General features: G+C 43.8%; 2 protein-coding genes across 2 annotated transcripts; one reads left to right on the top strand and one right to left on the bottom strand.

Annotated features, from left to right (window-relative positions):
* Positions 1-3,979: 3,979 nt before the first annotated feature.
* LOC120018746 (C5a anaphylatoxin chemotactic receptor 1) lies at positions 3,980-8,067 on the top strand. Its single transcript, XM_038961951.1, has 2 exons — positions 3,980-4,088; positions 6,461-8,067. Exon 2 carries the CDS (start codon positions 6,473-6,475, stop codon positions 7,523-7,525), a length of 1,053 nt encoding a protein of 350 aa, XP_038817879.1. The 5' UTR covers positions 3,980-4,088; positions 6,461-6,472; the 3' UTR covers positions 7,526-8,067.
* Positions 8,068-9,440: 1,373 nt separating this feature from the next.
* LOC120018516 (dapper homolog 3-like) lies at positions 9,441-11,334 on the bottom strand. The gene has a single exon (XM_038961743.1). The coding sequence runs from the start codon at positions 11,332-11,334 to the stop codon at positions 9,877-9,879; it is 1,458 nt and encodes a 485-aa protein (XP_038817671.1). The 3' UTR covers positions 9,441-9,876.
* Positions 11,335-12,433: the final 1,099 nt, after the last annotated feature.

The raw sequence follows: 12,433 nt of genomic DNA, 5'->3' as shown, positions 1-12,433 counted from the left end.
CATATGCTGAGCACTTGTTGGGTGCTTTTTCTTCACTCTGCGGTCCAACTCATCCCAAACCATCTCAATTAGGTTGAGGTTGGGTGATTGTGGAGACCAGGTCATCTGATGCAGCACTCCATCAGTCTCCTTCTTGGTCAAATAGTCCTTACACAGCCTAGAGGTGTGTTTTGGGTCATTGTCCTGTTGAAAAACAAATGATAGTCCCATTAAGTGCAAATCAGATGGGATGGCATATTGCTGCAGAATGCTGTGGTAGCCATTCTGGTTAAGTGTGCCTTAAAATTTAAATAAATCACAGACAGTGTCACCAGCAAAGCACCCCCGCACCATCACATCTCCTCCTCCATGCCTTACGATGGGACCACACATGCAGAGATCATCCGTTCACCTACTCTGCGTCTCACAAAGACACAGTGGTTGGAACCAAAATTCTCAAATTTGGACTCTTTAGAAGAAAGGACAAATTTCCACTGGTCTAATATCCATTGCTCGTGTCTTTTGTCCCAAGCAAGTCTCTTCTTCTTATTGGTGTCCTTCTTTGTAGCAATTTGACCATGAAGGCCTGATTCACGCAGTCTCCTCTGAACAGTTGATGTTGAGATGTGTCTGTTACTTGAACTCTGTGAAGCATTTATTTGGGCTGCAATTTCTGAGGCTGGTAACTCTAATGAACTTATCCTCTGCAGCAGAGGTAACTCTGGGTCTTCCTTTCCTGTGGCGATCCTCATGAGAGCCAGTTTCATCATAGCGCTTGATGATTTTTGCGACCGCACTTGAAGAAACTTTCAAAGTTATTGAAATGTTCCGGATTGACTGACCTTCAAGTATTAAAGTAATGATGGACTGTCATTTCTCTTTGCCTATTTGAGCTGTTCTTGCCATAATATGGACTTGGTCTTTTACCAAATAGGGCTATCTTCTGTATACCACCCCTACCTTGTCACAACTGATTGGCTCAAACGGAAATAAATTCCACAAATTCACTTTTAACAAGGCACACCTGTTTATTAAAATGCATTCCTGGTGACTACCTCATGAAGCTAGTTGAGAGAATGCCAAGAGTGTGCAAAGCTGTCATCAAGGTAAAGGGTGGCTACTTTGAAGAATCTCAAATGTCAAATTGATTGTTTAACACTTTTTTGTTTACCACATGATTCCATATGTGTTATTTCATAGTTTTGATGTCTTCACTATTATTCTACAATGTAGAAAATAGTAAAAATAAAGAATAACCTTTGAATGAATAGGTGTGTCCAAGCTTTTGACTGGTACTGTATTTATTTCATTGTTTTAATTATGGGGTTGAAGCCTGGTACTCCACACCACTTTGAACAAAAGAGTTGTCAGCCAGGTTAGCGAATATGGGCACTCCACCCATAAGGGTTAGACCCTTCAAACCCAACTCTGGACCTCGAAGCCAGGTCCACTGCTTTTTTTCATTGTTCCCCTCTAATCACTGACCAATTTAGACCTGGGACACCAGGTGGGTGCAATTAATTATCTGGTAGTTCAGAAAACCAGCAGGCTCCGGACCTTGTAGGGTAAGAGTTGAATACCCCTGGGTTAGACCAGGGTTTCCCAAACTCGGTCCTGGGTCCCCCCTGGGTGCACGTCTAGATTTTTGCCCTAGCGCTACACAGCTGATTTAAATATTCAAAGCTTGATAATGGGTTGGTTATTTGAATCAGCTGTGTAGTGCTAGGGCAAAAACCAAACCGTGAACCGGAGGGGGCAGGACAGAGTTTGGGAAACGCTACTCTAGACCACTGTTTTTTGGACACCCATAGCCTAGTCAGTCGATAGTGGTCGCTAGATCTAGTGGTCGCTACAGTCTAGGATTGATGTGCATTCCCAGTAATACACTCCTGTCCCCGTGGACTGACTCGAACATAGCGCATCCACCATTCAGGCTGCAAAGACATCACTTTCCTCCTTAACTAGCTTTAATGGCGAGGTGACGGGAAAAAACTGGAAAATGTGTGTTAGCTGAACACGGTGTGCAACATTTTAAACTGCCCGAAAATCCGAAAATGGTGGTGGATTTTTTTCTTGAGTAAGACAGTACACATATTTGACCTTTTTCTTCGGGCAGCTCGCCATTAAAGCTAGTCGGCTTCCTAGGCTAGGGCACACACACGAGTAAACACATGCAAACCCTGAAGGGGCTTGTTGATATCAAAAGGGAACAACACAGCTGTTGTATCTGCTGTTGACAGTTAAATATGTAGATACATCTATATATTAAACAAATTTGCAGTACAGGTGCTGTCATCATACTCAACATGTGTGTGTATAGCTTTGGCTTGCCAGCAAATTGTAAATATAAAACAATGTTGTCAACATCTTTTATGTAACAGTACAGTAATAACCATAATGACTTTAACAATAAAGTTGTGAAATTCAGATTTAATAGTGTAGTTGGACTATGATTTTGTAAGGCTTGCTGTGAACATAACAATGATAGTAATAGGTGCTAGCATTAGCAATGTGGCTCTGGGGAAATTCCTTTAAAAAAAATGGATAAACTATGCACAAGTACTAGGCTACAATATACAGTGCCTTCGGAAAGTATTCAGACCCCTTGACTTTTTCCACATTTTATTACGTTACAGCCTTACACTAAAATTTATTTTTTTAAATTATCCTCAACAATCTATAACCCATAATTACAAAGCGAAAACAGGTTATTAGAATTTTTTGCAAATGTATTAAAAATAAAATACAGAAATACCTTATTTACATAAGTATTCAGACCCTTTGCTATGTTTCTACAACTCGATTGGAGTCCACCTGTGGTAAAATCAAGGGTACCAAAACATTTCTGCAGGATTGAAGGTCCCCAAGAACAGTGGCCTCCATCATTCTTAAATGGAAGAAGTTTGGAACCACCAAGACTCTTTCTAGATCTGGCCGCCCGGCCAAACTGAGCAATCGTGTGAGAAGGGTCTCGGTCAGGGAGGTGACCAAGAACCCGATGGTCACTCTGACAGAGCTGTATTGATGGGAGAACCTTCCAGAAGGACAACCATCTCTGCAGCACTCCACCAATCAGGCCTTTATGGTAGAGTGGCCAGACGGAAGCCACTCCTCAGTAAAAGGCACATGACAGCCCGCTTGCAGTTTGCCAAAAGGCACCTAAAGACTCTCAGACCATGAGAAACAAGATCCTCTTGTCTGATGAAACCAAGATTGAACTCTCTGGCCTGAATGCCAAGCGTCACGTCAGAAGGAAACCTGGCACCATCCCTACGGTGAAGCATAGTGGTGGCAGCATCATGCTGTTTTTCAGCAGCAGGGACTGTGGGACTAGTCAGGATTAAGGGAAATATGGACGCAGAAAGTTCAGAGAGATCCTGGATGAAAACCCATTCCAGACCTCAGACTGGGATGAAGGTTCACCTTCCAACAGGACAACGACCCTAAGCACACAGCCAAGAAAACGCAGGAGTGGCTTCGGTACAAGTCTCTGAATGTCCTTGAGTGGCCCAGCCAGAGCCTGGACTTGAACCCGATCGAAGAGACCTGAAAATAGTTGTGCAGCAACGCTCCCCATCCAACCTAACAGAGATTGAGAGGATCTGCAGAGAAGAATGGGAGAAACTCCCCAAATACAGGTGTGCCAAGCTTGTAGCATTATACCCAAAATGACTCGAGACTGCAATTGCTGCCCAAGGTGCTTCAACAAAGTACTGGGTAAAGGGTCTGAATAATTATGTGAATATGATATATACATCTTTTGTATATATATATAAATTAGTAAAAAAATATAAAAATCCGTTTTTGGTTTGTCATTATGGGGTATTGTGTATAGATTGATGAGAATTTAAAAAAAAATCCATTTTAGAATAAGGCTGTAAGCTAACAAAATGTGGATGAAGGTCAAGGGGTCTGAATACTTTCCGAAGGCACTGTATCTGCCTGTCTATATTTGGTAATGCGTTGACATTTTGACAATTGCTGATCATAAGGAGGTTAGGTCATAATTGTCGAAGGATCTGTGGCCAGAAATTGTGCAAAAGAAGAACAGCTCCTCGTTTTTCTGGGTGTGTACGGTCATCAACAAGAGGATACGTCTGAAATCTAAGGTAAAGTACAACCTTAACTTTACAGTGTTTGGTGATTAGTTATCTGATTCGAATTATTTCATTTTAGAGGTATTGTTCACTTGAATGATGACTTTTAAATGTCATATTGTTTAGTAAAATTCTGACTGGTTTTGTGTCACTTCATAACTAAGCCATTCCAGCATTAATGACATGACAATAGTCCTATGGTTATTTATTTTGGTCTGGATATGGACACTTACGGATTAAATCTTTCAAATAAAACAATAGCAGATAACAATTCATCAAAATAGTATGTAATGATAAACATATAATGCTTAAATGCTTAAAAATGTATACAATTCTCAATTCCGGGATTCTTGAAAGATGGGACAATCCTTGTCATGCAGTGAAACTTTATTTTATAGTAAACATTTTTATTTTTTTTGCATTATTTGAGCAAAAAAATTACATTTCGTGGAATTTTATAAGGGGAAAGATTTGCTTTTGGAAATTTCTAAATATTTTCAATATTGTTCATTTCCATGTGGGCTCTATGCCCAGAAATGCCCTTGTCCAGAGCAAAGGATCCCAATTTCAAACTCTCGTAAAAACGAGCAATAACTAATATGAACTGAAAAGGAATGTTATGTAATTTCTTGCAATAGCCCTCTCTTAACTTAAGTAATATTTCTCTCAAAACTATACTTCCTAAAAAACGTGTCCGGAGATTTGGGGCTCTATTCAGTATGTATCACGGAAGTTCAGTATTAAAACGTGATTGAAATATAAAGGCAATGTTCTCGTTTTAGCGGAGACTGCATTCGGTTTAAACAGAAAGTACCTTCAAATGTTGTTACGCTACAACGATACAGATGGAATAGAGCCCTTGGTCACCTCCATCAGATTAGTCTGAAATCCTAAATGAATCAGGAATGAGCAGGGTCAGTTACATCGTAATACCTTTCATGTTCTCATAGTGCAACAAGACCCTTCATGGCCTGTAAAGTTCTCTACTTTTGATAGAATTAAACAAATAATATTGAAATCACCATGGTCACACCCATAATCTTTCAACTCCATCTCCCGTATACACTGAACAAGAATATAAACGCAACATGTAAAGTGTTGATCCCATGTTTCATGATTTGAAATAAAAGATCGCAGAAATTTTACATACACACAAAAAGCGTATGTCTCTCAAATTAGTTTACATCCCTGTTAGTGAGCATTTATCCCTTTTAATCCATCCACCTGACAGGTGTGGCATATCAAGAAACTGATTAAACAGCATGATCATTACACAGGTAAACCTTGTGCTGGGGACAATAAAAGGCCACTCTAAAATGTGAAGTGTTGAGGGAGCGTGCAATTGGCATACTGACTGCAGGAATGTCCACCAGAGCTGTTGCCAGAGAATTTGGCAGTACGTCAAACCAGGCCTCACAACCGTAGATCATGTGTATGGCGTTGTGTCGGCAAGCGGTTTGCTGATGTCAACGAGTGCCCCATGGTGGTAGTGTGGTTATGGTATGGGCAGGCATAAGCTACGGACGACAAACACAATTGCATTTTATGTATGGACATTTTTCTGCACAAAAATGACATGACGAGATCCTGAGGCCCATTGTGAGGCCCATGTTTTTTAGGTATCTGTGACCAACAGATGCATATCTGCATTCCCAGTCATGTGAAATCCATAGATTAGGGCCTAATGAATTTATTTAAATTGACAGATTTCCTCATATGAACTGTAACTCAGTAAAATCAATGAAATTGTTGCATTTATATTTTTGTTCAGTATAGATTAAGATAGGATATTCATTTTGGTTCAAATATGTTTATTTTAATTAGCAACTGAGGGAAAACAAAATTGCTACTTTGTATACCACTTGAACGAAGAATAATAGTTTTTTTGTCAACTCCGTCAAACATAAACTCGTCTAACGTTAACTCCGTCAGAGTGCTGAAAGATGTTTTTATTGGGGATTTACAAATGAAGGATTTTCTATATTTGACAAATAATTGTATAGAACTTTTATTTTTAGAGGCAAAAATATGTCTGTTTTAGGTGTTTTTGTCAACTCTGTTAGTAGCTTGTCAACAAAATTAAACAAAAATAAGTTTGGAGATTTGTATTACATATTTGAATAATCTAATGTTATCATGAAACTATCAATGCCTTTAAACACATTTTGGATAATACATGTAAAAATGAAATGCCTTTTAAGGTGTCTGACAGAGTTTATATACATCCTATGAAAATATCTATTTCAAATGTTGTTAATATTAGGAAAAGTATTTGGGAAAAAAGTAGAGATTGTCCCTTCTATCAAGAATTCCTGTATTATTGTATTGACACAATTATATTATAGTAGCTATCAAATGACTGTCTTTTCCTTTCCCCTCAACAGTCACCTCCAAGCATGGATGATATGTGCTCGATTTTCACTGAAGAGGAGTTGAGTCTCCACAACATCACTGATTGTGAATTCGTCAAGCCTGAGGGCCTTGGTCCTGTGCTCGGGCCCCGTCACCTGTCCGCCCTGGTGTTCTATGGCTTGGTCTTCCTGCTGGGTGTCCCGGGCAACGCTCTGGTGGTGTGGGTGACGGGCTTCCGCATGCCGCGCTCCGTCACCTCTCTGTTGTTCCTCAACCTGGCCCTGGCTGACCTGCTGTGCTGCCTGTCCCTGCCCCTCCTCATGGTGCCCCTGACCATGGATCAGCACTGGCCCTTTGGCCCTGTGGCCTGCAAGCTGCTCAAGGGCCTCATCTACCTGATTATGTACTGTAGCGTGCTGCTGCTGGTACTCATCAGCCTGGACCGCTTTCTGCTGGTCAGCCGGCCCGTGTGGTGCCAGAACTGGAGGAGGCCTCGCAAGGCTGGCTGGGTATGTGTTGGGGTGTGGCTCCTGGCTCTGCTGGGCAGCATCCCCCAGTTTGTCTATGTGAAGGAGGTCCAGTTAAGCACCAGTAAGTCAGAGTGCCTGGGATTGTACACTGTAGCCAGCGGCTGGGCTATCACTACAGTACGCTTCCTGGTGGGTTTCGTGCTGCCATTCATCACCATTGTGGCTTGTCATTGGGTTGTGTACAGCAGGGCCAGGGGGGGGTCTGGGGTGGGGCCTGGGAGGGTGAGTGAGGCGCGCTCCAGACGCACCTTGAGGGTCATTGTTGCCGTGTCGCTGAGCTTCTTCTTGTGCTGGCTTCCACTGCACATACTGGACTTCCTGGTTCTATCAACCCCCCGGCACTCATCGCACAGCGCAAACGTACAGCTGGCCCACACTCTGGCCCTCTGCCTGGCCTACTGTAACAGCTGCCTCAACCCTCTGCTCTATGTGTGTCTGGGACGAGGCTTTAAGCAGAGTATCAATCGCTCCCTGCGCAATATGTTCAACTTTGCCACCGAGGAGTCGGTAACCAGACAGAGCATGTTCAAGAGCACATCAGAAAGAACCCAGGAGATTAATATGTGAAGTTCTGTGTGTGTATGTGTGTTTTTGCGTGTCGGAGGTGGAACTGCATTAGAGCTGTCAAATCCACAAGCGACTCCTGGCATTATAACTAAAGTGGACATTGCAAATTTGCTGCATGGAGTTGCAGTAAGAGAAATCCCATGCAGCCTTGTTTACAAGTTCTAACACTGGAATGTGAGATGTAATCTACACATTGATTAGGCTGATAGAAATCCTCATTATTTAGTTTAATGATTTTCAACTTAAGAGTAATAATTTTATATATATCCTAACGCAAGGGGGACAGGTGTGGCTTCGTGACAATGATCAAGAGCAGCTGCTCACCGAATTGACAGCTCCAACACATTTACACCTCCATAACATCAGCTATGTTTAGATTTTACTTCATTTTCATAGATATGTCATTTTGACAAATATGTCATGTTTTTGCCCTCAGATAATAACAAGAACTGTTAATGAGCATACCAGAACATGAATTGTGTTAAACATTTAAATTAAGAAAATAAATACATGTATTTGTGTTGAAATAAAATGTTTTATGAAACAAAGTTGCTCTTTAAAATGCTTTCATCCCATTCTCCCACACCCATGTCTTCTTCCTCTGTCACTACTGTGATAAGCTCTCTCTTTCAGATATCATCTGTGGTAATCAGCAGTGCAACTTTCTCAATAAATCCCCACTGCATTTCCTAGAAATATAGTTCACTGGAGTGCCACTTTGAAATTGTTTATCATTCACAATCTCTGTGCTCTGTGCTTGCCTAAAGATGAGGGGGTTCAGAAACTCTAATGAAGAAACTTTAATACAGTGTTGTGCAACAGAACAGGAAGCCCTGTCCTCTCTGCAATATGTCTCTGTCAGCAATCACACTTGTGCAATTACGGGCTCTATTTAATCAGATCCGCTTTAGCTGACATCCCCTATAGCGGTTGTTTTGGAGTGTCAGAGCTGTGTCAGAGCTGTTAAATCGACAAGCAACTCCTGGTATTATACCTAAATTGGACATTTTATTTCACATATCATATGAGGTAATCAGCAGTTCCACTTCCGCAATAAATCACACCTGCATTCCATAGAAATACAGTTCACTGGTGCCATTTTGAAATTGTTTGTAACACTTTATTTGGATAGTGCATATGTAGATGCTCTATAGACTATCAGTAACATTTCAACTAACTACTAACCCTAACCTTAACCCTAATCCTAACATTAAATGTAACCCTTACCCTAACCCTAACCCTAGCCATAACCTTATCATAACCCTTATTCTAAACCTAATTCTAACCGTAAGCTTAGCAGGCAGTTTGTTGATAGGGAAAATCCGGACTATCCAAATAAAGTGTGACCAAATTGTTTATCATTCACAAGCTCTGTGCTCTGTGCCCTGTGCTCTGTGCTCTGTGCCCTGTGCTTGCCTAAAGAGGGGGTTCGCATTTGGGACATAAAAAAACGAATAGAAATAAAAAGCTTAAGGCCCGGGTTAGGGTTAGTATACCATGCTCTCAATCATGCACAAAATCTTAGAATTAACATATTTTCATAACTTGGTACATGAAAATATGCAGCAGATGTTCGGAGCAAGGTTTAAAGCAGTTTTACTGATACACCACAGGGGGGCGACAGTGATGTACACTTTCTGTTATACAACTAGCACACTGAAAGCAGTTTAGGCTAACACAGGCAGCTCAATCCTGATATTTTTGTCACTAATTGGTCTTTGATCAATCAGATCAGCTCTGAATAAGAACTAATGTGAAAATAACTGTATTTATGTGTGAGAAATATCCAGTAGGCATTCTGGAGTCCACTATTCTAGGTTGAATACTAGAAAGTGTCAAATGAATCACATGGCCTAAAAGACCACAACATCTTTATTTACAAACTACATTCATACAAACAAGGCCACAGGCAGGTATTTACAGAAATGGGTGTGCTGACCCCTCACTACAGTCACCTACAGGGCCAGTGCTACAGACATGGGCTTCAGGTCCAGGCTGCAAGGTGGTGCAGCTGAGAGAAGAGAGGTAGCGGTTCACTTTCAGGTGTCCATATGTGACATGGCAGTGTCACCATCAGAGGATGACTTTCATTAAACAAATGAATGGTTAATGCAGAGTTAATGCACAGTCTGATGGTGAAATGTGGTTTAGCTAGATGATATCATGATACTGATCTTAGGCCAGTTACAGACATCTGAGTTTTTCCTGAAGGTAAAATAGCTTTTGATTTTATGACAATGCTGCACGGACCAGCATAGGTAGACAGAGGGTGTGAACTGTAGGTGATGTAGGTTGAACCATCAGACTGTGCAGGATATGGGCAGTAGAAACAATCGGTGATAGACATATTTTCAGACTGTTGTCATGACTTTGAGAGAGCCGGCGCGGAATCGCAGAATCTTCTTCTTTAGGGCATGAGAGGCTATGATTTTAACAAAGGCCTTGGGCTGCGAGGAGGCCTTTGAGGAGGCCTGAGGGGAGGAGGAAGAGGAGAAAGAGGAGGAAGAGGAGGGGGCCAGACGAGGGGGCAGCTGCTGGGGCCACACCAACCCCCCCTCATCGGAGTCACTAGAGAGGGAGCTGGAGGCAGGAGAGTACACCTCACTCATGCTGAACTCTGACTCCCCAGGGGCAGCCTGCACATGGCCCTCCTCTCCCCGACACAGAGGTGCTCTCTCCGGGTACTCTGAGAGGCGAGGCTGGGCATGGACCTGAGAGTGGTGGTTGGGGTTTGCATGAGAGCAGGCCTGGGTGTAGCGGGCCCTACGAGGTGGGCATCTGTGGGCCTGCTCACCCTGGGTCTCCCCTTCCTCCTGGCTGAGCTCCAGGGTGGAGCACCAGCGTTGCCCCCCAGCGGTGTTGCTGTGCTGGGGGCCTGTGTGTGGACCCTGGCACCTCTGGTGCTGGGGGCGCTCGGCTGTGCTGTACCTGTGCTTAGGGAAAGCCCTCTCCCCCATCAAACTGTTCTCAGACTGGGAGCGGCAGGTCCTGTGGTCAGGCTTCTTGGAGCTCTGTCCCTCCTCACGACTCTTCTTCCCCGTGGCCCTGGTCTTTGAGCTGCTTTGGTCTGGGGACACAAATGTTTGGCTGGGCTTGGAGGGCTCTGGAGGATAATGTGAGGGGGAGTGTTCTGGAGGATAGTGTGAGGATAGTACAGGGGCGTGGCATGCCTGCCCAGGAATGTACTGTGCTCTGACAAGGTGTTTATGTGAAGCTGGGGAGTGGGGCAGTGGGTAGTGCTGGGGGGAATCAGACTCACTACTTAAACAAGGGTCCTTAGCTCCACAAGGGGGGTCCAGGGAGGGTGGATGCCCCCCGGCCAGGGAGTGAGGTCTGGAGTGAGGGTAGGGTAAAGACAGATAACAGTCCTCCTCCATGGATGGGCCCCCCCCCCCCCACACCTCCCTGTCTAGAGGGTCACACCCCCAGGCCTGGCACTCACGGTCAGGGTAGAGGTCCTGTGGGTCAGGGATGCAGTGCTCAGGGGTGTGAAGAGGGGGTTTCCTTTGCAGGCTGCTCTGCCTGTTAATGCTGGATGAGGAGGAGATGGAGGGGTCAGGCCCCAGACTGGTACGAGGCATGCAGGGCCGGGGTGAGAACGCGTAGCGATGGATGAGACCCAGGATGTAGCCTTCTACCCTCAGAGCCTGCTGGAAATCCTCCTCAGTGGCCTGGTCCTCCCAACCCTGGGCAGAGTGTGGGTCCCACTGCCAGGGCTCCTCAGCCGTCACCTCCTCAGCGATGCCCTCCAGGGGTGGGTAGGGGGCAGAGAAGGATTGGGGCACAGTGGCACGAGGGGCTGGCTCCATCAGACTCTCACTTGTCAGTTGGAGGGCATCTTCTGTAGATGGAGAGCACAGAGAGAAGTTGTGTTTGTTTTACTACTGAAATAAGTACCTAATGCAACTATAATAACAATGTAATAAAGTAAAGACAGCCCATGGTGTTGTTGCTATGATACCATGAACCCTATTGGGGTTGAAAGAGAGCTGTTGATAGTGAGAGTGAGCTGAACTCACTCAGAGACTTGGGCCTCTCAGTGCTGCTGTAGCCCCAGCCAGAGGGGGGCTCTGGGAACTCAGAGGGACAGGAATGCCCCTTTGGAGACTGGCCCCCACTCGACTCATAGAACCCTGGGAAACACAGATGATGTCACTCATTAGACCTCGGCTCTTTCAGGCTTTCTCAAACCATATGTTGACAAACTAATTTCTAACGTCTCGGCTCTTAAACAAATCACAGAACCAATAACAGCAGAAAGTAGGGCACAAAAACAACATTTGTTCGAACTAATGAAATGTTAAAGTCATTATACATGTACTTCAAAGAAATATAGGGCCACAATTAATGTAAAAAGAGTATACAGAAAATATACAGAACATGGGTCAAACACACACAAAAAATGGTGTTACTACATTAAGAAAAATATAAGTACCCCATGCCCCTCTGATGTGGTTCAGGGGTTAAAGTTCTGAGGTCAGAAATTGACAGGTGGTAGCATAAGAAGTTGAAAAATAAAAGGAGAGCTGCACACTCTAGGAGCTCGGATGCAATCATTTAATAACCTAATAACCAACGTTTCGACAGACAAGCTGTCTTCATCAGGGTATTATCATGACACAAGGCAAGACCCAGATGCAGACACAGGAGGCAGATGGTTGGAGTCTTACAATATTTATTAATCCAATAGGGGAAGGCAAGAGAATGGTTGTGGACAGGCAAAAGGGTCAAAACCAGTTCAGAGTCCAAAAGGGCAGGCAGAATCAGGGTCAGGGCAGGCAGGATGATCAGGCAGGCGGGAAAGTAGTCCAGAGTCAGGCAGGGGCCAACCCGGGAGAACTATCAAAAAGAGAATAGCAAAAGGAGTACGGGAAAACACGCTGGTTGACTTGACTAACATACAAGACG

The sequence above is a fragment of the Salvelinus namaycush genome, chromosome 23 (genome assembly GCF_016432855.1).
Source record: "Salvelinus namaycush isolate Seneca chromosome 23, SaNama_1.0, whole genome shotgun sequence".
Lineage (NCBI taxonomy): Eukaryota > Metazoa > Chordata > Actinopteri > Salmoniformes > Salmonidae > Salvelinus > Salvelinus namaycush.
Note: the sequence above shows the minus strand (reverse complement) of the source record. Positions and strands in the feature narration are given on the sequence as shown.